The sequence below is a fragment of the Lissotriton helveticus genome, chromosome 2_2 (assembly GCF_964261635.1).
Source record: "Lissotriton helveticus chromosome 2_2, aLisHel1.1, whole genome shotgun sequence".
Lineage (NCBI taxonomy): Eukaryota > Metazoa > Chordata > Amphibia > Caudata > Salamandridae > Lissotriton > Lissotriton helveticus.
Genome location: NC_136060.1, coordinates 421,589,794 through 421,615,640, shown reverse-complemented (window position 1 = coordinate 421,615,640; position 25,847 = coordinate 421,589,794). Strand labels below are relative to the sequence as shown.

Below are 25,847 nucleotides of genomic sequence, written 5' to 3'. Positions count from 1 at the left end.
CTCTGTATTAAAACCTATTGGTATATATTTTGTTAGACAAAATGTCACAGATTACCTTTTTAGGGAAGGACTTTGGTGGTGGTTACCGCCTCTGACAAACCCTAGGGGTGGATTTGACTGTAATAATGTTTGCTAGAATCTCTTCTTAGCTGTCTGCAGGATCTTGTCATGAAAAAGTCATTAAATAATACATACATTCATATACATAAACATGTATCCATATAGATGCAGAGAGAGCCTTTGGGTCAGCTATGTTCTGCCACTGGTCTGTCTGAGTGTCATCTACACTCTGCTTCCATCCATTAGAGCGAACTGCATGGGGTAATAGTTCAGTCATTGGCTCTCTTGCTCTGTGAATGTCAGCGTTTTCCGATCACGCGTGTACATCCACCTGCAAGCGAGTGCACTTCAGTGTAAGGCTGATCGGTCAGTCCCCTAGTTTTCGGTTTTCTCTTTTTATAGTTCCATTTTCATTATCTAGTTTCTCTTTTTATTTTAATGTTTCTGAAGAGGAACTGCAGCTCTTCAGGTAGCGCTAATGGGTTGCTTGCTTGCCACTCATTTCATTTACAGTGCTCTACACCCTAAATAGCCACTGCCTCTAATTTAGGAGACAATTATGAAATACTTTTGTCTACCGTGTATCATTTTTTACAATTCTAGGATGGCCAACATTTTTGCTCTAACTGTGGTGATAGAGATGAAACTTTAAAATAACAATAGACTATTTAATACAATACCTCTGCGAGACAGACTAGCACGGCCAAGTTTAGTTTCATTATTGCAAGCATTTGCCTGCGTGTTTAGATGCTGCATGTTTTATTTTTCTACTTGTATTCTTTTAATATATCTTGCATATGTTATTGAGTTTATGTTTTATTGTCGCTGCCTGGGAAAATGAATTGAAGAATCTATTAATCGATGCATTAGTGCATAGACAAGTGACAGAGTAGATGAATTGAAGAATCGATTAATCGATGCATTAGTGCATAGACAAGTGACAGAGTAGACATATGCTATCTGACTGAGTGCACGAACCGTCAATGGGGCACTTCTTTCATAGGCCAGAGTTTCTGGTATTGCCAATGCTTGTTTCTGAATGTATGCTTTGCACAGACATCTGGATGTTGAAAGCGATACTGCAGGCTTCCACTACAAACAATGTCTAAATGAAGATATGCATTGTTAGTAAATGTAAATATGGCATCCCCTACTGTATATAAACTCAGGTGACATAAAATATAACATGATCAATGTCATTAATGGTGACAGTAAATAGCACCATTAACGTCACTGATGACATCACAGAAGCCGTAAAGAAACAGTTGTACACATCTCTTAATTGTCAGTGGAAATATAGAGCAATTCATATATCTAACCTTGGGAAGTCATCTTTACGTTAAAAGGGGTACTGGAGCCTTCCATACACAATTAACTCCTCTGATGGTAGGCACTGCTAATGAACAGAAACGCAACCATCTATTTTGTCTTAAAAGGACGTTTAATCGCTTACAGTAGCCGACTGCACTGCATTTAAAGACCATTGTTAACATATTTTGCTTTTTTGTATCTGCTATATCACAATGCACAGCCGTCTATGAGAATGTCTACTAACTCTCACCTTATATTCTCAGTGGGCACCTTTCCTAACTTCTTGATGGCCGCACACTCGCTCTTGTGCACCGCCCAGGCATCCTTCTGGCAGGTCCTGTCACAGTAGTGCGCAAACTTGCAATGGCCGCAGCGATGGAGCTTCTCTTGCCTTCTAAAGCAGGTATGGCACACGCGGTGAGTCAGGCTGAAATCACGAAGGTAAACAAAGCGTTAAATCCATATCCTTTCTGTACATTCATGTAGCATATATTTTAGGTAATAGGAAATAGGTGGATAGAAGTTGAATTACTTCTGTAAAGACCAGCTCTTTCAATTCACATATTAGGATATTTCTATCCACCTGTGTCACCCCAATTGTAGCTGCAAGCCAAGAACCAAATTCCAAATATGTCATCAGACTAGAGCACCGTTGTTGATTCTCTAAAATGCCGGTAGCAGTGGAAATGAAATTATGTACCCTTTTACCCCCAAATACATCACAGGGTCTGCCCAGTTGTGCTACCATTGACCCCTGAACACCATCTTATTTCCTTCTGAAGAGAATGAATGGAAACAACACAAAGCAATCATGGCTTCTGTGGCCCTGTTCACTACCTGATTTTGCAGCTACCTTCATGGCCCTTAAGTCCAAGGACAGACAGCTGTAACTGCTCACGTTCCAAAAATATATGTCTACATAATTGATCCACAACTCAATTGATGGGCTACATGCAACATGCCGGCTACATAAATCTGTGGGTACCACGTTGGAGGAATGAGGCCAAAGCTCATTCTGTGATCTGGTAATGAGGTTTAACACCCTTTATCTGAAGGTGGCCTTGAGTGGTCTGTTTTCTATTCTTGGGTAATCTCCTATCTTCATGACGATAGTTTCAATAGCTAAATAATAATTTGCATGTCCCACTCCATCTGTATCATGCATTTGCTACACATTTTCAATTAACTCAAAAGGCTTAATTTGTATGAAAACAAGCAATCAACAACTGCATTACAAGACTTCTGTTTAACTGAGCAAATATTACAACACAATATAATGTGCTAACTTAATTAAATATGTCACTCTTTAAAGAAATGTTCTTTTAGTAGTCAATTTTAAGAACAGCTTTGTAGAAACATTATTAAAGTTATCAGGCCTCTGGGGACGACTGATGAATCCCTGGGCAAGCCTTGCATACACAGTGCACACGACAGTCCTTTCTTTTTGTTTATACCGAAGTGGTTCAACTGTAAAGGAGATGGTGCACCAGCAAGGACACAGCCGACAAGATCACCTTCAAGACAGCCTTTAGCTTCACAAATCGAATCAAACTCCAATAACAGCAAACAACTCTTCAAACTCTTTAAAGAATTCTCCAACACCTAAGCCAGAGCTTATGGCCAACAACTGGCCATAGCGGGCACCGGACGTTTTCCCGATCGTCCGGTAGGGTGGGGGCTGGTTTCTGACCCATGGGGACCAGTTTTGCAGCTTTGCTGCAATATCAGCCCCCTGTAACAAAAGCAGCAGCAGTGCTAAACACTAGCACAACCCCCCATCGCCAGACTTTCTCAGCAACACCCTTACGCCGCCCTCCTTCCGGGGCCAGTCGAGCAGAATTGCCAGGGCTGGTTTCGGTTCCCAGTCCGGCCATGCCCTCAGCTGCAACAAACAACATTACCCCTTCATAGCAACTCTGCGACAACCTTGCAAACATCGTCCACGACAAGACCGCCAACATCTACAGAAACTTCAACCCCCAGTCTAATGCCACCGACTTCTTCAAGCAACACAATGTCCCCGCTACCACCACAGACATCTGACTTACCGAATAGAGCCTGTTCGCTCCACAGGACAGTCACTCCATAATGAACTCAGTCGATTCAGGGGCCTCAAAATACTCCTGCCCTTGCCACATCTTCAACCTAGGCAAAGCCAGAATCAGCCACGTACTCACCCCCTGGTTCAATACCTCAATTGCCACAGCCATCTTCCTCGAGGGCTGAAAACATGCAGAAGTAATTTCCCTACGAAACAAACCATTGTCAATTCTCAACGAACTCAGCAACTACTGACTGATCTACCTGCTACCGTTCCTGGACAAAGTATTAGAATAAGCCAACAACCAACAACTCTCCTCACATCTGAAACGGAACCTCCTACTTGACTCCTCCCAATCCAGATTCTTTAGCAACCACAGCACAGAGAAAGTCCTCATCATGGCTACCGACGACATCCAAGCCCTACTTGACTGAGGAGACACTGCGACTCTATTCCTCCTAGGCCTCTCGGCAGTCTTCGATATGGTCTCCCACCATACATTCATCACAATGCTGTACAACATAGGCATCCAAGGAGCCGCTCTCAGATGGATCACCTCTTTTCTCGCCAGGAGAATGCAAAAAGTCCTCCTTCTCCCCTTCACCTCCGAACCCAAAGAAAACATCTGTGGAGTACCCCAAAGATCCTCACTCAGCCCACCCTTTTTAACACTTAAATGACACCTCTGACCAGCATTGCCTAAACTCATGGAATCAACATCATATCCTACGTCGATGACACACAACACCTCCTCCCCCGCTCTCCAAAGACACCACCAAGACCAACTTCCACAAACGCATGACAGACGTCATCAATTGAAGGACAACTGCCTGAAGCTCAACTCGGCCAAGACAGAAATACTAATTTTCGGAAACTAAAGTCCCTCATGGGATGCATTCTGATGGCCCGCAGAACTCTAACCTACCAACCTAGGCATCATTCTGGACAACAAGCTAACTATGACGACACAGGTCAACTCCGTCTCCTCCTGCTTCTTGATTCTCTGCATGCTTCGTAAGATATTCAAATGGCTAACCCAAAGCTCAAGACACACCATCACTCAAGCCCTCATATCCAGCCGACTGGACTACGACAATGTTTTCTACGTAGTGATTGCAGCTCACCTTCTCCGACGACTTTAAACCATACAGAATGCTGCAGCTAGACTTGTCTTGGATCTCCCAAGACAAATCCACATCACCCCCTACCTAAGGGACCTCCACTGGCTCCCTGTAAAGAAAAGATGCCAGTTCAAGCTCCCGATCCTTGAATACAAGGCCCTACTCAACTGCAGATCTGCCTACTTGAACCACCACCTGAACTTCCATCAGCCCACCAAACACCTCTGCTCCGCATTTCTTTCTCTAACTCTGACCCACCGCATCTAACATAGCAGACGTGGAAACCGCTCCTTCTCCTACTTAGAAACAAAGACATGGAACAAGCTACCCATTCATCTACGGACCTCCCCATCTCTTTCAGAGTTCCGAAAGTCTGTTAAGACCTGACTATTCGGCTAATCAAATGGACCCTACATGGATACCCTTACAAGTGACAAGAAGCGCTCTACAAATGTACTGATTGATTGATTGAGATCTACTGATTGACTGAGAAAAACAGGGTCACTTGATCCAGTTAAAGTTTGTGGCTCTCAACTTCCTGATGCAGCGTGATGCACTGCAATGTGCCACTCGTGTGAGATAAGAGTATGCAAACAGTAGGGACTGATTACAGTCCTTATTTATTTATTTATTTATTTTTCATATTTGTAGAGCGCTCTGTTAGGTGTCCTGGCGCTAACGTGATTATACCAGTGTATGTGGGTGTCTGAGAGCTTAATGAGTAAAGAGCCAGGTCTTAAGCGCTCTTCTGAAAGCCATCAGGTCCGAAGATTGTCTGAGATTGAGTGGCAGTCTGTTCCACGCCTCTGCCGCGCCGAGGGAAAAACTCCTGCCTCCCCAGCGTGCTTTCTTAACTCTGGGGACTGTTACCAGCGCCAGCTCCCCAGATCTCAGGATTCTTGCTGGTTTATGCCAGTGGAAGAGCAGTTTCATGCACCTAGGGCCCATATCATGCAGGGCCTTGAAGACCATGCAGAGTGCTTTGAAAACTAGTCCTGAAATAGATATCCATTTTTCTTTCTTCGTGAACCCTTGGTAACTGGGCTGAGGATGAAAATGTTATAAAAGATAGAACTAAACCTTTTTATTCAACATAATTTACCAAAACTCAAAGGGCACAATTCTCAAAGTTAATTAACATATAACTCTAACTTATACATAGAAATAGCTGGATTTAGGAGTGCAAAAACAAGTTGTAAATCTAAGAGGTTAGTTTGGTATTCATAAATGGATTTACTCAAACAAAGATTTTTGTGTGAATACCTCCTTGAGGCAGGTTGGGTAGAGGGTAGGACTGGGCTTTGTAAGGTGGGAATGCCCTACAAGTCTGCAAAAACACACAAACTCATGTTTGTGAGTATTTACAAACTTGTATCCGACCCCTTCTAACTTTGTAAAAGTTTGGAGATTTCCTCTTGTCAAGACAAGAGTAAATTCCTTTGCAGGGGGAAAAGGCAATCCACAAACTTGGTGAGGGTGGAGCGGCAGAGGTGTCTCCACAGAATAAATGGGTTCCCATGGAGAAAAAAAAGTTAGCAATAGTTAACAAAATTGGCACTAGCTCTGAAAAATAAGCATGTCAGTGTTTAATTTGAGCCAGTGGTTGCCGGTTGGGCCCATCACCACTCATTTTGGGGACCGGCTCTTATTTATCATTTTCAGACATTGACCGAGAGCAAGAGGGGGAAAACACATAAAGGGAAAAGAAGGAAGAAGAGAAAGGCGGAAATACTGTGACAAAGGGAGAAACCAGCAACCTGTAAAAGTGAGATAAAGAGACAGCTGTGTGTCTAGTAGTCTATTAAATAGGTATCAGGTGGATTGACAAAACGCATTTGGTGCACCAACATTTAATTTCACCAGCCGCTGGATTTTGACCAGAGCTTCGGGGACTGGCAGTCATTAATCTAACAAATGGAGTACTGAAGAATGTATATTTTTGCATGAGAAAACTGAATTATTTACAGTTTTCCAGGTACCATCTGTAAACATCTTTCAGTCTCGACAAGGAAAACCTTTATGAATTTCACCTGCACCAGGTCAGAAATCCTGCAGATGCCCTGAGTGTCTATTCCTATAACCAGCACTAGAACTTTGTATAGCATGTCAATTTTAGCTTAGCCCCTAAGAATCATGATAGTGCTGCCACAAATTGCTCTCTGATTTGCACTAAAGACTCAATTACAGAGACAAACAAGCATTGGGAAAGCCGATAGGTCTCACCTATGTAAGCGCTATTGGCTTTGCCAGTGTGTTTTAGCCCTGCTGTTTACCAGAGTGACATCCCGAGGCCGACACCAAGAGTGGCCCTGCTGTCATGTTTAGCAATGTAATTACTCTATAAACCAACGTTTGAGGAAGGGTCCTAGGGCTAGAGAAATGACCCAAACAGACACATGCCCTAATACTACGTATTCACACTAAAGAAAAGTCTGAGGGTCAGAAAAAAGATGAGGATTCCGCTATGTAAACAGGAGTGTGACTAGGGAGATAATTAGTGCAGAAATGTGCAATAAACAGCACTCAATTCCTAAATTGGAAAGAGATGCCCATCAGTTCCCATACGGTACCGCCCTATTCATCATCTGGGCTCTCCATACCCAGGAGAGAATGTATAGTCTGTCACTAGATATTATGATGACAGACAAACCACTCAAGTTGGATGGAAGAGTTGTGTGGTGGGTGACCGAAAACATTTTTTTTTACATCAGGGTAACTGAATTACAGTGCTTAAATGTGTAGTGAAAAGAAAGTAGGATAGCTTAATAAAATTGGGAAGAAATTGAGTAGAGGTAAACAATTTTAATGATTTCTCTCAATTCTCCCAACGTTAAAAAATGTGTAGTAATAAGCTAGCAGATTTAACAAAATATCCGCATGCAAGTAGGGTCAACATGTTTCAGCATCTGTGACTATAAGTACGCCACTGCTTTCTTCAGGACCTAGATTTAACAGCTACAGCAAAAGATTAGAAAAAAATGTGTCACCTGTATAATTTCAGGTCTTATTCAGTCTCCTCCAATGGGCTATTTGGTAGGAGAGAATTGCATCACCCCACCTGGCACCAGCTCAGGTGTGTGGAGCACCGCTCTTTCCATCGGTACCCCGAGCGTCCCTCTGAGCAATTCGGGGGGGGGCAATAGAATTAGACATCACATGGGAATAGCTGCTCATGCAGATGTGTCTTCACATGTAAAAAAAAAAGCACCCTGCCTCAGAGCTTTAAGGCTTGCTATAGGGGTGACTTACATATATTGCATGCAGTGTCTGTAGGCATGGGTGGAATGCATTCCCAGTGAAGCTTTCTGAATGTCCCCAAGTTGTCTTCAGCTGTGCTGTCTGGTAGGGTTCGACCTAAAAATAGTCGGTCAGATAGCTTGTTTATTTGCCCACCCTGAGTGAAGATAAGGAGACCGATGCTGAAAGGCTTCTTGCTGTCAGACAGTTCCAGCTAGGCCCGTCGAAGCAGATAACACCCTGAGCAGAGAGTATTCAGGAATAATTCATCACTGCTCATTGTGAGTGTACTAGTCACCATCATTGTTGTGGAAAACCTGCATTTTCATGGGAAACAACCTTTACAACGCAGTCATTACATCACACTACCTTTACATAGCAGTTATTACATCTTAACATCCTTTACATCGCATGTCATTACAACGCAGCCATTACAGTGCATGTCACTACAACGCATGTCTTTACAATGCATGTCACTGCAACGCAGGCATTACATCGCAAGTCATTACAACGCATACCATTACAACGCATAGTACCCTTACACTATCCAACATTTACCCAACTGTTGCACTCACTGGAGTTGGAATAGTAATTTTTACCCCTACACTATCCAACACTTACCCTTCTGTTGCACTCACTGGAGTAGTAATTGTTACCCCCTACACTATCCAACACTTACCCTACTGTTGCACTCACTGGAGTTAGAATAGTAATTATTACCCCTATACTATCCAACACTTACCTTAAATGTAATGGTATGCATTGTAAAGGTATAATGCGACGTAATGGATTGCGTTGTAAAGGTAGTTTCTGAAAATGCGATGTAATGGCATGCTATGTAAAAGTATGCGTTGTAAAGGATGCTGTGATGTAAAAATTGCGATGGAAATGCATGCATTGTAAATGAATACGTTGTAAAGTCATACATTCGATTTTCATACACTTTAGTTAAGATTTCAGTTTTGAGTGATATTAATTCAATTTTTTGGGGTTTTGTTTTGTAAAACTCAATAAAGAAATCTTTAAAAAAAAAAAGTAAAATGTTCTTGTCCAATTCTGAATTCTGACTCTAATCTCGCTGGCAGATTTTAATTAAATGACGTGCACATTCTGGGAAGAGGTGAAACTGAATACTGCGAAATGTCACCGTTGATTATTGCAATATATATTCTTGCACGCTCGATCTCTTTGGGTGCAGCCTATGTGGAAAACAACATTAACTATAATCCCTAAGTTGAATACTTGAACTGCCCTGCTGACAGGTTTATTTAATTGAGGAAGAAATTACCAACAGCATCACTGCTGAATGAGGAAAATGAATGGAAAGTTAAGGTTAGTACAGACTGCCCCTTGAGTGTGTTATTAATAGACACAGCATTCTCTGCAGACGTGACCTTGTGAAAAGATAAGGAAGGGTTTGGGCTTATGGCAGTGTGCCCCGTGATGGTCACATCTAGCATGCAAGTCTTTTCATTAAAGGGACCATCCAGTGTAGGAAATACAAGTAGTCCTCTTCACCAGTGCTGCATCTCTAACAATCACCAACAGCAAGCGCTTTACAATTTTGCTTTGTTTAATTACGTCTATTTGGGCTTAGGGCATTGTAGGAAATCAGTTTTTTCTGCATGGTCACCCCAGATTTTCGCCTTTTGCTGCACCCTATTTTTTGCTGGCTTTAGAACTCTGTGCATTTTATCCCTAATCAGTAGTAAAGTGACTGTGTTCCCACTTTAAACATGGTTGAATAGGCATACTCCTAATTGCCATATTTAACGTTCCCATAACTGCCTAGTATATGGTACTAAGTGTACCAAGGGCCTGGAAGTTAAATGCCCCTAGTGGACTGCATCACTTGTTGTGCCATCCACTTTGGTGGCAGTGCAAACATGAATTCAGGCCTACCATTGTAGCCTGACGACTATAACAGTGCTAAAACTGCAAAATAATTCCTTTTGAGAGGCCAAAACATCCCTTTGAATTTTAATGAGTCAACCCAATATAGGCGTTGTAGCCTAGAAGGAAGGGTGCTTGGTATTTAAAAGTACAGTGACCAGCACCCAAAAGCTTTTTTACCTGTAAGAAGGTTGGGTAGCCCATAAACACTGGGAAGCAATATTAAATGCGGGTAGCCCATAAACACTGGGAAGCAATATTAAATGTGAATACTGTATCTCGGGAATGGGACTAGCTAGAATAATAATTAAACAAGTTATAGCTAATAAAATCCAATTCAATGGTGAAATCAGATTTGTAATATATAATAAGAAAAAGTAACTTTTTTCAACATTTTTCAACATAGGCCAGCTAGACCTCTAACAATGAAAAATAGCTTTTGGGTGCTGGTCACAGTAAGGCCATGTTAACATTACATTTCTACATGTCCTACTTTTAAATGCCATACACCCTACCTTAGGGGCTACAAGACACACATAGAAGTGGCACTGGCGTTCAAACAGTACTCTTGACTAAGATTTAAAACAGCTGCTGAATTATTATTCCTTATTATATACTGTACTGCCACCCAAGTCCTCCAACCTAAAATAAAAAGAACATGCAGCCTCCTCTGTATTCGGAGTCATGAAGAAGGGAGGGTTGAGACGGTGTGACACGCTGTCTAAGAGTGACAGTGGCACAAGCAGGCTGATAGGCATTACAAGGACAGATTACAGCGTTTAAAAAAAGGTGTCTTTATTACCGACTCAGGATATCCGCCCCCTTACAACAATTGCCATCTCTGCTATGCACTGCCTCCATAATTAGCGATTCAGCATATAAAAATAGCATTCAAGACGGGGTCGTATAAGACGTTCTCTTGGCATGACCTTGGTTGGGATGACATCCCGCAGGCACATGACAGCCACGAGAGTGGCGCGCCAGCATCAAGGTGTCCCTCACTGCCAAGCACCGGAGATGAGAAGGACATAACCTCCATGGTGCATACCAGGCTCAGTGTCCACGAGCCCACGGATGAGCAGTCGATAACGGTGGAAGAACTGCCTATTTAGGGACCTATTTGAGAAGGTGCTTAGGGTGAGCCACCAGTTTCTTTCTCCTTTGTATTAGGTGCCGACTGTGCCACTGGCACAAGTAATAATTGACAAGACATGCCAAGAGCTGCACCCTTCCCCTCAATACCCATCTATTGAGGTTTGCGGGAGAGAAGGCACTCTTGTGGTAAGAAAAACATACAGGTTTCAGGTCACCAGAAAGTCTGACACGAAAATATGCTACAAACCATCCAAACGAGGTTTGCTGGAAGGAAATAAAACACACTATACTTACATTTTGATATCTTATTTTTAAGATGCAAACATATTATGGTTGCCAACATTTTATGGCATTAGGGTTAGTTTGCGCCTACCAATAACATGAATTGACCTGTGAAAATGTGAGTACCAGTTCTGCAAGGCTGCCAGTCCTGTCCATACTAGAGGTTGCAGGGCAACCAATGGCCGCATGTCACGTGTCATACTCTCTGCTAGCATCGAGCCCTCATTACATCCTATGCAAAAATACAATATATGTGCGTTCAACAGATAACAGCACATTTACCACGTCAGATAGATTTAGAAAGTTAACAATCCCGTATCGCTGCATGGAAAACAAACATTGGCACTAGAACCGTCCATTTTGCTAGTCGTAATGCCACACAAATTAATGGGGGAAACTATTTTCTGCAATGATTCTCCAGTTTTGAATGCAAAGTGCTACATCCACATGTCTCTGGAGCGTAGACTCATCACCACATTGATGACTTTAACACAGGTTGAGCAGGACTCTCGAAACGGGGGCAATGGCGTTTCTGGGACTTGCAGCTTTGATTTTCTTATTATACAGTTGAACCTAAATATCACAGCCTGCGTTGTGCCTCTGGCTAGAAAGCCAGGACACAAATCACACACTGCATTGGGCTTGTGTCAACAGTGGACTGTGAAACGCAGCCATGTTTGACATTTCTTTCTGGGCTGTAAGGACTGTAGGTCAGGCTGACATGCTGCAGACATCAGGGCACGTAAAACACTGATAAGCCAAGAGCAGATTATCAGATGACTTGGAACCGGTGCAGTAAAACTGAGAGCATCCCTTCTGCCGACACACACTCACTGGAAGCTTTTCCACTGTGTTTCCAAATAAGGCAACAGAATCCACACCCTGTGATTCTGGGGAAGTCACCCATGCCTTCAAAAAGGAATGTGACCTTCTGCAATGCCACTGTTCACATACAGCGCCACAATACCTCCGGGTCGAGTTCCCGCTGCATTAAAAGAAACTGGAAAAAATTACAATGTATGTGATATTTATCCAAATTCCTGCTCACTATCACTTTTTGTTTTCCTTTAATTTATTCATGTTTTCGTATTGCGATTTAACATTTGTTTACGTTGCACCAGCTGTCAAAATCCATCCAAGCAAGTCGAAAGTGTTTGTGATTTTTAGACATCTTTAAGAGATGGCTGTCTTATGGTGAAAATAAAATAGTAAATAAAAGACACACTGTTTTTCGACTGTAACGGTGTTTTGGCGTTTTGATTCGGACAGGCTACGCTAAAAAGTGGTAATCCTCGTCACATAGAAAGAACCTGAAGCGCTGCTGACCCGAGTGACCATAAAAACCAACTTAACTCGTGCCACGGTTTAAAATCAGCTTAAAACTGGAATGAAAGGGAGCCTGTAGTGTTCCGTCCAGTGGCTGTGCAGAGCTGCAACATTATAGGCTGCTTCTACTTGTGAAAGTGTGAATGCAGTGGCACTCTGCAAGGAGGGGTGCGAATTGATAGCTCAGATGATAGTCTAAATTGGGCTATGACCAACCCATAACTGTGGGCAGATGTTGCCCGTGAGGAGAATTCGTCTGTCCATCAGGGAGCAGGCTGGCTGGGACAGCTGTGTGGCTTTGGTGTTTTCCACAGCTGGCATAGAGGGGGACCAGTCGGAATCTGTTTTCTTGCCAAAACAGTGTACCGTGCCCACTCAGCAAAAAAGCCAAACATTTTTCAGTGCTAAGTGGCGCTAACAGGAAATATTGCAACTTTGTGGGGCAATGCTATGCCAAAGTGTGTAGGAAAAACTGAAGTTGCCAATGCTGCTACCTATTCATTTATTTCATCAGAAAGATGGAAACAAAACCGATCTTTCCAGACCACTTTTTGGTTTGAATTCTTTAATTATTTGAAGGATTTTTTATTTATTTTTGCCTTCCTTTATATTTTTTAAACACAATTTGGATATTTTTTAGATACAAAAATCACTATACAAATGTAAAAAAACATCACATGTAATACATCACATTTGCATCACCATATCTTCATACCTCATTCTCCCCTCAAACTCTCCAGTGAAGTGACATTCATACTATAAAGTGAACTCATTCATACGTTCAGTCATACTTTTTTTCTTATTGATTCAAAAACTAAAGAGGAACAATCTCAAATAATGCAAGACAATATTCAAAGAGAGCTACAAAACATAAATTACAATACAAGAAAAAAAAAATCTTTTTGGCTTTTTTATCTTTATGTGTCTTAGGCCATCCGAAATTTTATAGGGCTTTCCAAATATTCTCGTCAGAATGACTTGGCTTGATTGGCCTAAACCGAACGTGGTCGACGCGTTTCGAATTCTTGTAGCCAGGGAATTCTCCTCAGGACTATATATCTCTTTGAAAATTCTTTAAAGGTATGTCTCTGCATTAATCACATGTTTTCTTTGTGGTATTTCAGTTTGTAGTCACACAGGAGCAAGGTACTGTTTCTAAGGCTTCCGGGTTAACTGATGTGACACAGACTGAAGGAGCGAGCCACGGCCGATAAGGATTGAGTATACGAAATTGACTTGGCATCACGGCCTCCATTGTTAAGAGCAAGAAAAGACTTGCAAAGTCACCAACAAAGGACAGTGTTGGAGCCTTAGAAAAGTACCTTGCTCCTGTGTGACTACAAACTGAAATACCACAAAGAAAACATTCGGTTTAGGCCAATCAAGCCAAGTCATTCTGACGAGAATATTTGGAAAGCCCTATAAAATTTCTGATGGCCTAAGACAACTTCAGTTGTTCATTAGTTTAGTTAGGCACAGCCTTGCTGCAGTAGTGCCAGAACCCTTTCATTGATAATTCCAAAGTGTGTAGGAAAAGCAGAGCCCTCCACAGGCTATGGATAGGACAATAACTGGGATCTACCTTAGACTTTGCATGTGTAACAAAAACTTTACAAACCCCAGTAGTATTACCTGGTACACTCTTGGAAACCTACCAACCAGGTGCAGCCCATTCTTAAGGGCGGAGGGGCTCCGTCCACCAACCTTTTTAAAATATGAAAAGTGTCTGTCAGGCTGAGCATAGGTCACCCTGACAGACACTCTTCTTGTTCAGGTCAGGCAGCCAGGCGCTGTGAATGCGCAGGCACCTGACCGCCTGAGCTGAGCTTTACCGGGCTGAGGATTTCACAGCCCTGTGGGCGTGGGAAAGTGCTTGGAGGTCCTCCCCCTCATGACGAGGGGGCACATCACTGATAGACTTAGACCTGGGTGGCTCAGTTTTAAGCTTTGTAGTGCCCAGGGCCGAGTGTCCATCAGTGACGTTGGTCACAGAGTGGGGCGGGCTCTGTGACGTGTATGGGACTGCAGCCTCCACTAGGTCAGCCAATGAGTGGAGACTGCAGTCCCAACACTCCATGAACCTCAGGGCTTCCCTCTCGCCACCCAAGATCACCACTGCGGCTCGGTACATTTTTCTATTTTTTAAATGTGTGGTATGTGCGTGCGTGCATATGTGTGAATGTATGTGTATTATTGAGTGCATGCTGTGAACGGGTGAGTGCATGCTTGAGAATGCATGGGTTTGAGTGAGCGTGCACATAGATGGGTAAGTGTGAATATGTATGTGTGTGTGTGTGTGGCTTACCCACCCACCGCTTGCTCAAATCACAGGCCTCCACTGCTACTAATGTTGTACATTTCCAGCAGTTACACATGGGAACCTAGGGTCCTACTTTTCTCTGAGACGTCTGATGCACATACTTTTTTTTCAATGAGTACGTTCGTCTTAAACCTAAAAATATATTAAAAAGTTACACCCAAGCTAGGAGTAAGACACAACTAGTTACAGCATATTATTTGTTATTCAGGAAATTTGTGGAAAAACTGCTAGAAAACCCAGTTGAAGACTACAGGCTAACATCTGTGCTGCTTTTGGCCTTCATGGGCTATGTTCTTTAAATATCACTGTTGGGATTATTGCAGGAAACTATGAGATGTTGGCATTCTAATATTTTTAATAAGAATCCAGCCTCTGCCTTTGTTTAGCGACATGACGTTCTTGCTCTGAGTTTGTTGAAACTTTAAGAAAGAAACTTTACAAGGTGTCTGAAACTCAGAGTTAAAAAAACATGTATTTTGATTACCTGACGGTCACTTCCAGAACTCGCCACTTATCAACTCCCTCCCTCTCTCTTTCAACAGGAAAGGAGCATTCCCTAGTGTCATAGGCTCACTACACCATGCTTCGCTACATTTCCCTACAGGCTTTGTCTAGGAATTCAACACAGAAGGCATAGGGTTGAACATATAGCACCGAGATATCAGGCGCAATTCTGAAAGCCAGTGGCACCTTTAAATTCCATTTATACCTGCAAATGTAAAGTTGAACTTGAAGTCCCAAACTAATTTACCAATGTTTAATAATACGCCCTAATGCTGTAATATTATTAATGTGCCAATCCAGCTCCAAGGGCAAGGACTGGCTGTGCAGGGGAGGGATGTCCTGAAAAGTTTGGGTACACCCACCAACTAGAGTGTTTGAGAATGTTGACACATTTGTTTTTGGCCCATTTCCATCCTGGGTATGGTCAGAGATTTACTCCTGTCAATGGCAGAATTAAAGACCCTTTCGGGATGTAAATGAGCTGAGAATTACACTAATCAGAATTCATATTGTGACACGTGTCAAGCTTTTTAGTATTGCATGCTATGGCAGGCCAATACATCATAACCATGTCAAGAAAAAGAGAACCATCGACGGGGAAGTAGCGGAAGGGATTTCTCCACTGGAACACGGAGAAAAGAAAAAAAGTGCTATTGCCTGTAAGTGAAGTAACTTCAGCATGCACAGTTGCACACAAGATACAATTACACATGCAAAACTGCATATACAAAGACAACTTTTGGAATTCACAAAGTCTTTGCAGGAGTACACCTGGAAACCTGCAACTGTTGCAGGTTTCCGAGCCCACTCTCAGAGACATTTATGAATGTCTGAAATGAGTAAACCCACACTGAAGTGAACTAGTAAACAAACCTGTGGGTGCAGATTCATGAATTTGTGCTCAGTTTCTAATTTTCGCACTTGTGTTCACCGAGTTGGGTTGGACTATCAAAATATGCAGCCACTTTAAGGGCCTGATTCATGAAAGAAACATAAAAGTACATGTGGAGATTTACATTTCCGACTGAAAGTTTTTTTTACATGTTTTAGTCTTATGACAAAACTTCACATTAGTGTGCCTTTTCTTCTCTGCAGGGAAAAAAAATCCATGTTGAGAAAGTCAACCCTCTGCATCCCCACCAAATGTGGGGTTGATCTGCACCCCTTTATATCCTGCAAATTTCCAAACATTTGCAGGGCTGAAAGCTATTGGATAAGAGTTTGCGAATGACCACAAAAGTGCGTGTCTGTAGAAGTTATGTTATGCTATAAAAAATATCTAGAGCACACATTCACCATAAGGTCTCTAGGCACTAAGGTAGCAAAAGACAGCAACTAATAGCCAGGTTAGATATAAGCTTGTTGGAACAACCAGGTTTTTAAAAGCACTCTAAAACTCGCATAGTTGGAAGTTGATGTGATGTCAGGAGCGAGAGAATTCAAGGTGTGGGGAACCGATAAGGAAAAACTATCCCCTCCAAGCCCTTTTCTCTTGCTTCTTGAGACTTTAAGTATATTGTTGAAAGCCGATCTAAGAAGGCAATTGGGAAGGTAAGGTTGGATTCTAGGACACAAAAGCAGGAATTTTGCAGCGTAGAACCTTAAAAATAATGCAGGCTATTTTAAAGATGTTCCTCTGAGCTACAGGAGGCCAGTGGAGCTTTTTCATTAAAGGCGCATGGCCAGATGTAGGTAGGCTTTTACCGGGTGGTAACGGCCGAATTCGGCCGTTACCACCCGGTAAAAGCAATTTGACATGTAGGTCCCTGTAATTTACAGACTCAGTAAATTTACCGGTAGGTAAATTTACCGAGTATGTAAAATACCGAGTCGGTATCATTACTGATTCCGGACAATTGGTATGTAGGTGGGACTCTTCTGAGTCCCACAAGCAGTACAACATCGGTATTTTACCATCAAATACTACTTGATGGTAAGAAACCGTTTCGGTGTATGTGCGCGGTATAAATATTTTAACATAACATAACATAACAATACCGTTTCTGGTGTGCATGCACATGTGTGCATGCACACCTATGCCATATGACAGGCAGACCTGCCCTTAGGGCAGGTATGCCTGCCACATGGCACCCGAGCCTCTTTTGGGGGTGCCAGAGGGTGTCAAAGTGACACCCCCTGCACCCTTGTGACAGTCGGTATTTTCCGATGTGGTAAATACCGACCGGTATATGCCCAATCAATCCTATGGGCTTCAAAGCCCATAGGAATGCATGGGCATTGACTGGTCGGTATTTACCACATCGGAAATTACCGACTGTTTCCGATTCGGTAATTGCACATCTGCAATTACCTACATCTCGGTATTTTTTTTTTCCGACCTCTTAAATACCGAGTCGGTATGACTCGGTATTTAAGAGGTCGGTAAATAAAAATTACCTACATCTGGCCCGTAGTGTGGTATGTCGTGGCTGACAGAAGACCAGCCGGGCTGCCTGATTTTAAGCCTATTGTCAAGGCCATCTGGGAATCCCAAATAAAGTGAGTTGGCATAGTCAAGCCGAGAAATCGCATGACCAATAAGGACTTGGATGAAAGCTTCCTCCATGAAGTATCCCTGATTTTCCTTATTCTCCGGAGATGTTTACAAACTTGCAAGGCTCACCACTCCTTGTAATGCCCACTTCCTTTTTCCATGAGATTTGCTACTGCAGATTCCTGCACACTTTTGGCAAAGACATCCATAGTAGCAAATGCACTTACTCCTGCCAGGAATCCTTTTCTGAATTCCAGGCAGGCACAAATTAAGACATTGCTAGTCTTAAACCTTGTAAACCAGGCCCTAATATATTTGCTTTAAATTGCGATCTAGGCGAGCGCAAAAAAGTTGATAGGGTGAAAGGAGGCAAGCGCGGTGTTCTCCAATACAGAACAGTCACTTTCTGCCACACTCTCAGATATGTAAGAGATTCAGGTGGAACTATGATTAGCACAGTATGTATGTGAGGAACACGTGCACCCATTACATCGTTTCATTATGTTATAGCAGCATTTGTATAGTGCTTTCTTTTCTAACTCCCTTAGAGTCCCCAACTCGCTAGGAGCCAATAATGAGCATTATCCTGTTTCTGGGTGCTGAAAATTAAAGCAAAATAGGGACATGAGGTCCTCGGGGTGAGGCAGTTATGATTTGATCTAATAATAATAAAGGAATTTATTAAGCGCACAGCTACCCCCAACGGGGTGTCCAGGCGCTAAGGCAGACAGAGAGCAGGGAGGGTGAAGTGCAACAAATTTCTATATGTGTACCAAATGCCTCTATTTTAAGAGGGGTGCAACTTAAATTCAACTGAAGGCATTGCTCCCTGTGTATCCGTGCATGATTAGTTGGCAGCGCTGATAAGGAAGCAATTTAAGTGGCACTGATGCTGTGTGATAAAGTTGCATTTACTTTCCACATGCTACTACTGCACAATACCAAAATCCTTACCCCTTGCAGCCTCGCTGTCGTGTTTTTTATGTTTGTGAGTGCTGTCAATTAAGTCATTCGGTGGCACATGGTTGCTGGAAAATTGTAGGCCTACTTCTGTGTCAGAGAATTGTTCCTGTGTTTGGTTTTCAATATCTGACCACCCTACGCCTCTTCCCAGGGACAGGCTTGCTTGATTACCTGGGCCTGGTCTTAACATTTTCTAGGGTTTCTTTTTAGTGCCAAGTCCAGCTCTGATTACATTCTATGGGGCCGATTACGATCTTGTTAGGAAACTCTTCCGAACGAATCGGTTTCGGAATCGTTTCCAAACTAATCAGGTTCTGCGAGTCTGACCGATTACGATGTATCCGTACATCGTTCAGTCAGACTCCCATTGACTTCAATGGGTGCCAGTGTTCCGAACGAGTACAAAGGCTCCCATTGCAAAAAAAAGTTTGTTGGGGAAAATAAATGCGCCCTGTGACGACCACCTCATGGTGCCTGCCACACTGTGCATTTTGGTAAGGAGGGGTCCCATGGTTACCCCCACAGGAACTAATCGGAAGCCTGCAACGGGCCCCCAAAGTCAGAGTCCGACAACCGTTTTGTGTCAGGCAGACCGAATTGGAACGGCTGTCCGAATCAGTCATCGTAATCGCTCTTTCGGAAACCGTGTCCATAGAGCTGTACAATTTGGCTCTGAGACAACTCGGGCTGTCTGAATGCCATTTGGAAATCGATTCAAACATCCCGAACGGTTTCCTTGCATTGTAATCGGTCGTTGGGAAATGTGTCCGATTCAGTCAGAAACATAGGTTCCGAATCGGATTCGCCGAATCCGAATCCCGCTCGGAGCCTTTCCGAACAGCATCGTAATCGGCCCCTAAGAGTTATCTGCCACCTACAAGATCAAACAGTACTTTTCAATGGGACTCCAGTGATCAGCTTTTAACTGAATGATGAACCAGCTGGTTCAACTAGCAAGTTTCCAGATGTTATCACTCCATCAAGAGCAAACTCCATAGATCCACCAAAACATTTAGATTTTCACAAGTTATGTTAAAATAGATGCTCCGTGTTGCCTTTATGTTAATGTTCTACTTGGGTCTGCATGACATGCTCACACCCAAAAGGGTGCACAAGGTCTACCCTTCAGTCATAGCACACTTCCCACATTGCCGAGAGCTGGGGGCAGATTTTATACACAAAGTGTGTAACTGCAATGTGAATGCTAACTACTGGAAAAACGTTAAAGAACTGGTGGGTCTGTGAATGGAGGGGCCTTGAGACATGGCACCAGGAAAATGTATAATGGGGCTACTACAGAGACTGAAGAAGGAACACCATACCAAATGTATTGAGCTAGCTTTTGTTTTTGTTAGAAGACATACAGCGTTTGTGTAGAAATCCACCATGGACCCTGTATTAGACACTGGATACAGGATAAGAAATATTGGACAAGTATTGAGGGTGAGGTCCTGTGCAAACCGAACAACTGATGAAAAAGAAAGTGATCATTTCGAGGCCTGGGATGCGCTGGTACAATTGTTGTAGGAGGGCACAGAGGGTGAGCCAATGCCAGAAGAGTGAGGAAGAACCAGTCTAACTGATATGGGAGCATGGACGTAGCAAATCACAGAATTGTCATCATAGGGATATTATAGTCAAGGCAACTGGAATTATGTGGCAGCGGTGGACCAAACTATGTGGCAGGGTTGACTGAATTATTTTGGCAATAAAGAAACTAATTATGCAACATAAGGTGTTAAATTATTCAGCAGATGGTGGATTCTGTGGCAAATTTGGTAATTTTGTGGAAAAAGACACGGCCGCAGACTCAAATAATTCCAGTGGCCCTGCTTATTATAGTTCTCAAATTTTATTGGTACATCTAGAGATGGCTTGCAATATTATTGGTGATGCAGGGGGGATTAACAATTAGCGGGCTCTTTAGCCACCCACCAAGCTTCTATTGCACCCCACATTAAGAAGTGGCATTTCTAGGGCCCTCCTTTATATCCCTCAACAGCCTCAGATCTGGGCCTCGTGATTTCTGCCAGATGCTTCAATCAAGCTGCCATCCAGGGATAATATTCACAACAGATGCAAAACCCCAACCAGCCCTCGTCAAGCCAAGGGAAAATTTGGATTTCCTAAAGCTAGCGATGTAGGATTTACAACAAATACGCGTTTGTAGTCATCACCACTGAAAATTCTGGGAGTTTTAAGTCTACCATATCCTTTTATGCTGCACCCCAGCACTGTGTACTGCAGTGCTTAATTTGAGCCTTTGGTTTCCGGTGCTCGGCACCGACACATAATTGTCAACACCGCTGGTTGTGACAGTCTGTCACAAGGTGGCACTGTCTGCCTAAATTTAGAGATTATCACAATAATAGGCAATTATAAATTCATAATAACATGAAAAAATACTACTGTTTGCCGCCCAAGCCATTCTTATAGCTTTGGAGGCCTGGAATAGTCTGCATTGTCACACTTGTAACAGTGTGATGGTTAGTAGTTGTGTCCTTTCTAGCATTGGCAGCATAGAGGGGCAATGTGTGGGGCAAGCTGCAGTAGTCTCCTGGTGAGAGGCCTGGTACTTATTCCTTTACAAATTAAGCACTGGTGTACTGTAACCTCATCCACTGTCCTAGATGCTGTATCTCCCTCCCACTCACACTATGTACTTTCCCTTCGTCTTCACTGCCTGTTGTAAACCCCCCACTGTGTGGAACATCATGGGCAGATCATGGGCCCCACTCCTTGGAGTCAGGTTCACCAAATTACCTGGGTGCTCATGCCACGTCATATGAGCTACATCAAGGTCAGATGGCCCATGGGATGCTCTGACCCATGGGCCCGATTTAAACCACTCATTTATTAATGCTGTAAAGCGACAACCAACTGGTGCCAGGCCCCTATGGCCCAGTTAATGCAGAGGTCAAACTTTCTTAAATATATTATCTAAGGCAATGTAAATGTATGTATACTGTGCAATAAACATGGTTATACGTAAACTAAATATTCATGGCTATCAACGTTTTGTCTGTCAAGGCACAGCAGCGCCGAATGTCAGAGGCGATGCACGACCAAATATTAAAAAAATATGCAAAGTGTTTATAAATATTCAATCATTCATACCTGCCATGCAATGAAAAAGATAGAGGAACGCAAAGCTTGCTAATAAGCCGGCTTGGCTGATGCGTTATTCTTTACATATGGATTTAATCCAATGAATATAGAATGAGAGAGGTTTTTGTTCTAGGGTAAGGGCGGTGCACGTGGAGGTTTGAATGCAGCTTTCCATCCGGGATCCTAGATTTACGTGTTCATGTTCTATTTTTATTAGTGCTGTGAAGCGCCCCCTGGTCTTCTGAGTGCTATCCAAAACAACAAAAACATTCCAGATTATCAGAGAAATGGAAAAGGATGTTTGACTGCTGAAAAATCGCCTGTAATTGTCTACAAATTAAGATGTTCAGCTATTTAGTGACACAAAGTAACACGATTTTAGAACAAAGGGGATACGATTTTAAGTGTTAGATTTAAAAAAAATGCAGTTTTCACGCAGTAATCAAATGTTTTCAGCATATGTTGATAGTGCTCGAGATTGCTTTGCACTGCGGGTGCATGTGTGTTTCATGTGCATCCTTCAGACATGATCATATTTGTATTTTTTCAGAAACCAAGCGCTGCCCGGCAAAACTGACTAGAGCAGGAAAGAAAGGTTCTCTTTTGTCATCCTGAGATGCCTTGTTTCCACCTCTTTCACCCACATTACAAGGGCACAGGACAGGCCCCTGCCTCAGCGCGTGGCACGTCAGGCCACATTTCACGCGCCTCGTTCATGAATTATTGGGGCGGCCTTGATGACATTGTGGCTAAAAGAATAAGCTGCAAGTTCCGGCCTGCAATGCGCTCTTGTTGAACCAGTCAGGACGGGCAACTGGTATCACACGTGCCATGGGGCCACTGGGTACCAATGTGCAGAGCGCCTCTAAGCCGCCCTTAGGGGCAGATTTACAGGCCCCTTGCGCCACTTTTGCGTCACTTTCCCCATGTTAAAAGTGACGCAAAAGTGGCGCAAGGGGCTTGCAAATCTGCCCCTTAATGTTTTGACATATGGAACTAAAACACTCCACATAGAGCTCAGATGAAATATCTTGAAGCTTGACCCCGGCGCATCTGCTCTCCCCAGACCCATGGTGGGGCGAGGGGACACTTACCTGTCGAAGACCACGGCGGCGTAGGCGGGCTCCGCGAAGAGGACGTCGCCGGCCCAGGACTCCTTGGTGGCCTTCAGCCCCCGACCCTTGCCCTCGGACTCGCAGAGTTCCACGCTGTCCATGCTCTCCAGAGTCATAGGCTCCTTGGAGTGAGGCCTGCTCCCTGCAGTCACGCCTGCTATCTCAGCACCTTGCATTCCTGCAGGACGGCCCTATAAATGGACTCACACGCCCTCTCCACCCCCTTCTGCCCCCAGCCTGTACCAAGCCTCCCCGCGGGGGCGCGACCAGGAGGGATGCACTGGGCATTAAAAGTAAACTTGTCCCGGGGGGCGGCGGGCCGGTTCTGGCGCATTCGCCCCTCATCTGCAGGCGAACTATGCAAACCAGGCGCTGCCTGTCCTGAAATTATGAATTACTGTCCTAGCTTCAGTCGCCCCTGCCCCCTCTGGAAGGATGCAGCGCTCCAGCAGGTGTATTTTTAGCAGCCAGTTGTTCCTGCGTGTCAGGAATCAACAGCTGAGCAGTGGGAACCATCAAAAAGCGGTCTGTTTGGACACATGTCGGCGCGGGGAATGCCGCCTGCTCCCCTCTCCTCCGAGTCTCGCCTCTGTGCTTTTATTCTCTCATTTCCTGACTAGAAACAGAGCACCAATCACGCAGAAGGGTTAACGTGAAGTTTGGCAGAAGTTTCTGGAAGATGCTCCCATTGAGAACAAGCGGGAGGGGTGCAGAATCCCGTGGAAAGGTCTAGAATCCACTGCGAGCGCGTGACCGCGTGACCTCTTCCTGGGGTGGACCCGCGGAGCTCTGCAGGCTGATAGGGGAGTGATGGGCGCCAACAACATGTTTGTTAGGTGCTGCAGAGACTGAATAACACCCACACCACAGGGTGTTTTATGGCGCTCATATCAGTCTTATTTATTTATCTATTTATATATTTTCAACTTCTTTTTTTTTATTTCAAAAGATTTTATTAGAAGAACGTCCGTCCTTTCTCTCACTCCCTTCTCATCTCTGTCCTACTTACCTCTACACACGATCTTTTCAGTCTTATTTTGTATAATAGCTGCTGGTGCCCGAAGATTTCTCACATCATGCCTCTTTTATCCACCACCATATATGTATGCTTCTTTTGACTTTGTCTCACTGGTACAGACTTTTCTTTCACTCATTTCTCCGGTTGTCTCTGTTTTTCCATCTTCTTCCTTCTCCTTCTTTATCCTTTTTGTGTTTTTTCCTCTTAATCTTTTTCTGGGTCAAAGTTTTATGAGTCCCCAAATATGAGTTCCGGTGGGCCCTACCAGCAACCACTGCCTCAAATTAAGCACTAGCTAGTAACTGCTTTATGACACAGCGGTAGCGCACAGTGTTGTGCTGGTGGTATTTGAATACATCAGAGGCATTGGCCGCATCATGCAAACAGAGTGGTGTCTGAGGTATATGAATTAGTTCTTGGTAAACGAGGTCTGCATATTTTATTTTCACAGCAGTAAGTTGCACACAGCTGGGTAGTAGCACCATATAAGGTATTTAATTTTTTTGCTGTGCTACTTCAGTAAGTAAATTAAAACATCAATGTCTGCTTTTACTGCCAAACAATTCAAATACTGCTGATGCAAATCTGTTTATATAACTTGGTCAGTACCTCTGGTAAATCTAAATACCAAGATTTATGTTATTTACCCATGTGTTACTATAGTCTGTGCAGTAATTTAAGCCCCGGTGCAGGGGTTCCACATCTGATTGGGCCACAGCTAAGTTCACGGAATTCTTACATCTGCGATGTGGTCGCCCAATTTACATTTTAGAGGTGTCTCCAACACATTTTTCAAATGGCCCCCATCATTTTGCGTTATGCCACTGATTAGTTTTAAGTTTCAAGTGAAAGTTTATTGAAGAAAAAGAGTATAACATACAAAGAAATGAACAGCGTATAAGCGAAATACACTATGAGAAGTAATGTTATACATTGTAGAACAAATTACATGCTAGGCTTTGAGAAAGAAAGAAAGAGGGAGGGAGGGTAGGGGGAAAAGTAGAGGGGGGAAACATCATTAAATAACAGTACAGGCAAGAAATAAAACTACCTGAATCTTAAAGAGTAATTCAACACCAAGAGGTATCAACAAATATATTGTAAATATAATAAACTCTAAAATGTAATCGTTGAAAAAGGAGTCACATCCGACAGTATGAGCACTGAAATAAAAAAAAAGCGAAAAGACAACAAAAGGATTTATGGAGGCTTCCTAACTTCATCAGGAGTATTAATTGTATTAGGAAGAGGTGCAGCTTTATACGTGAGATAGGAAGTTAGAGTTAGCCATAAAAGATCTCTTTTAATGGACAGAGATATAGGGGTGACATTGCTAGTATCTAATCTGTGATGAAAACACACAGCATTCCACCAAACACCGAGAGTAACTTTATCAGCTTGTTTCCAGTTTGACGTAATCAAATGTAGAGCAATCGCCAATAATAGGTCAATTAAGGAAGGGTTGGGAGGTGAATGAGACCAAGAAGGTGATAAGGAACCTAAAAAGATGTTGGAAACAGAAAAAGGAATGTGGGTGTGAAAAATGTTATTAATTTGGGACCAAACCAAATGCCAAAAACGGGAGAGGGAAGGACATTCAAAAAGCATATGTTTTAAATCAGCTAAATTATTATTGCATGACCAACAGGCAGAGTAAAGGTCTGTAGAAAAAGAAGCTAATTTCAGTGGTGTAAAAAGAAGGCGTTTGTAAATAAAATAAAGAGTTTGAGAGATATTAGCTGCTCTTGATGTCTTATGTATTTTCAACCATAATTTGTCCCAAAAAGGAATAGGCCAACATTCTGCAAGATCCTTTTCCCAGGCCTATTCAGACTTCCCCTTGGCCCTATCCGAGGGGAGAAACAGAATTCTATATAAAGAAGAAGCAGAGGTAGTAGTAGAGAATAGAGAAAAAAGAGCAGAAGATTTGGGGGGAATAACAGGATTCGTTGGTAGGGA

At 43.1% G+C, this 25,847-nt stretch overlaps 1 protein-coding gene across 2 annotated transcripts in view; it reads right to left on the bottom strand.

Moving 5' to 3' along the window:
• SMYD1 (SET and MYND domain containing 1) overlaps nucleotides 1-23,445 on the bottom strand; it is a 111,545-nt gene extending 88,100 nt beyond the window's left edge. The window contains exons 1-2 of one of the 2 annotated variants that reach the window (XM_078678684.1): nucleotides 22,850-23,445; nucleotides 1,622-1,798 (exon numbers count right to left, since the gene is read on the bottom strand). In XM_078678684.1, the coding sequence (XP_078534810.1) occupies nucleotides 1,622-1,798; nucleotides 22,850-23,046 (374 nt within the window). In that variant the 5' untranslated portion in view covers nucleotides 23,047-23,445. The remainder of the gene's footprint in view (nucleotides 1-1,621; nucleotides 1,799-22,849) is intronic. The other variant, XM_078678683.1, reaches the window with a different exon arrangement.
• Nucleotides 23,446-25,847: the final 2,402 nt, after the last annotated feature.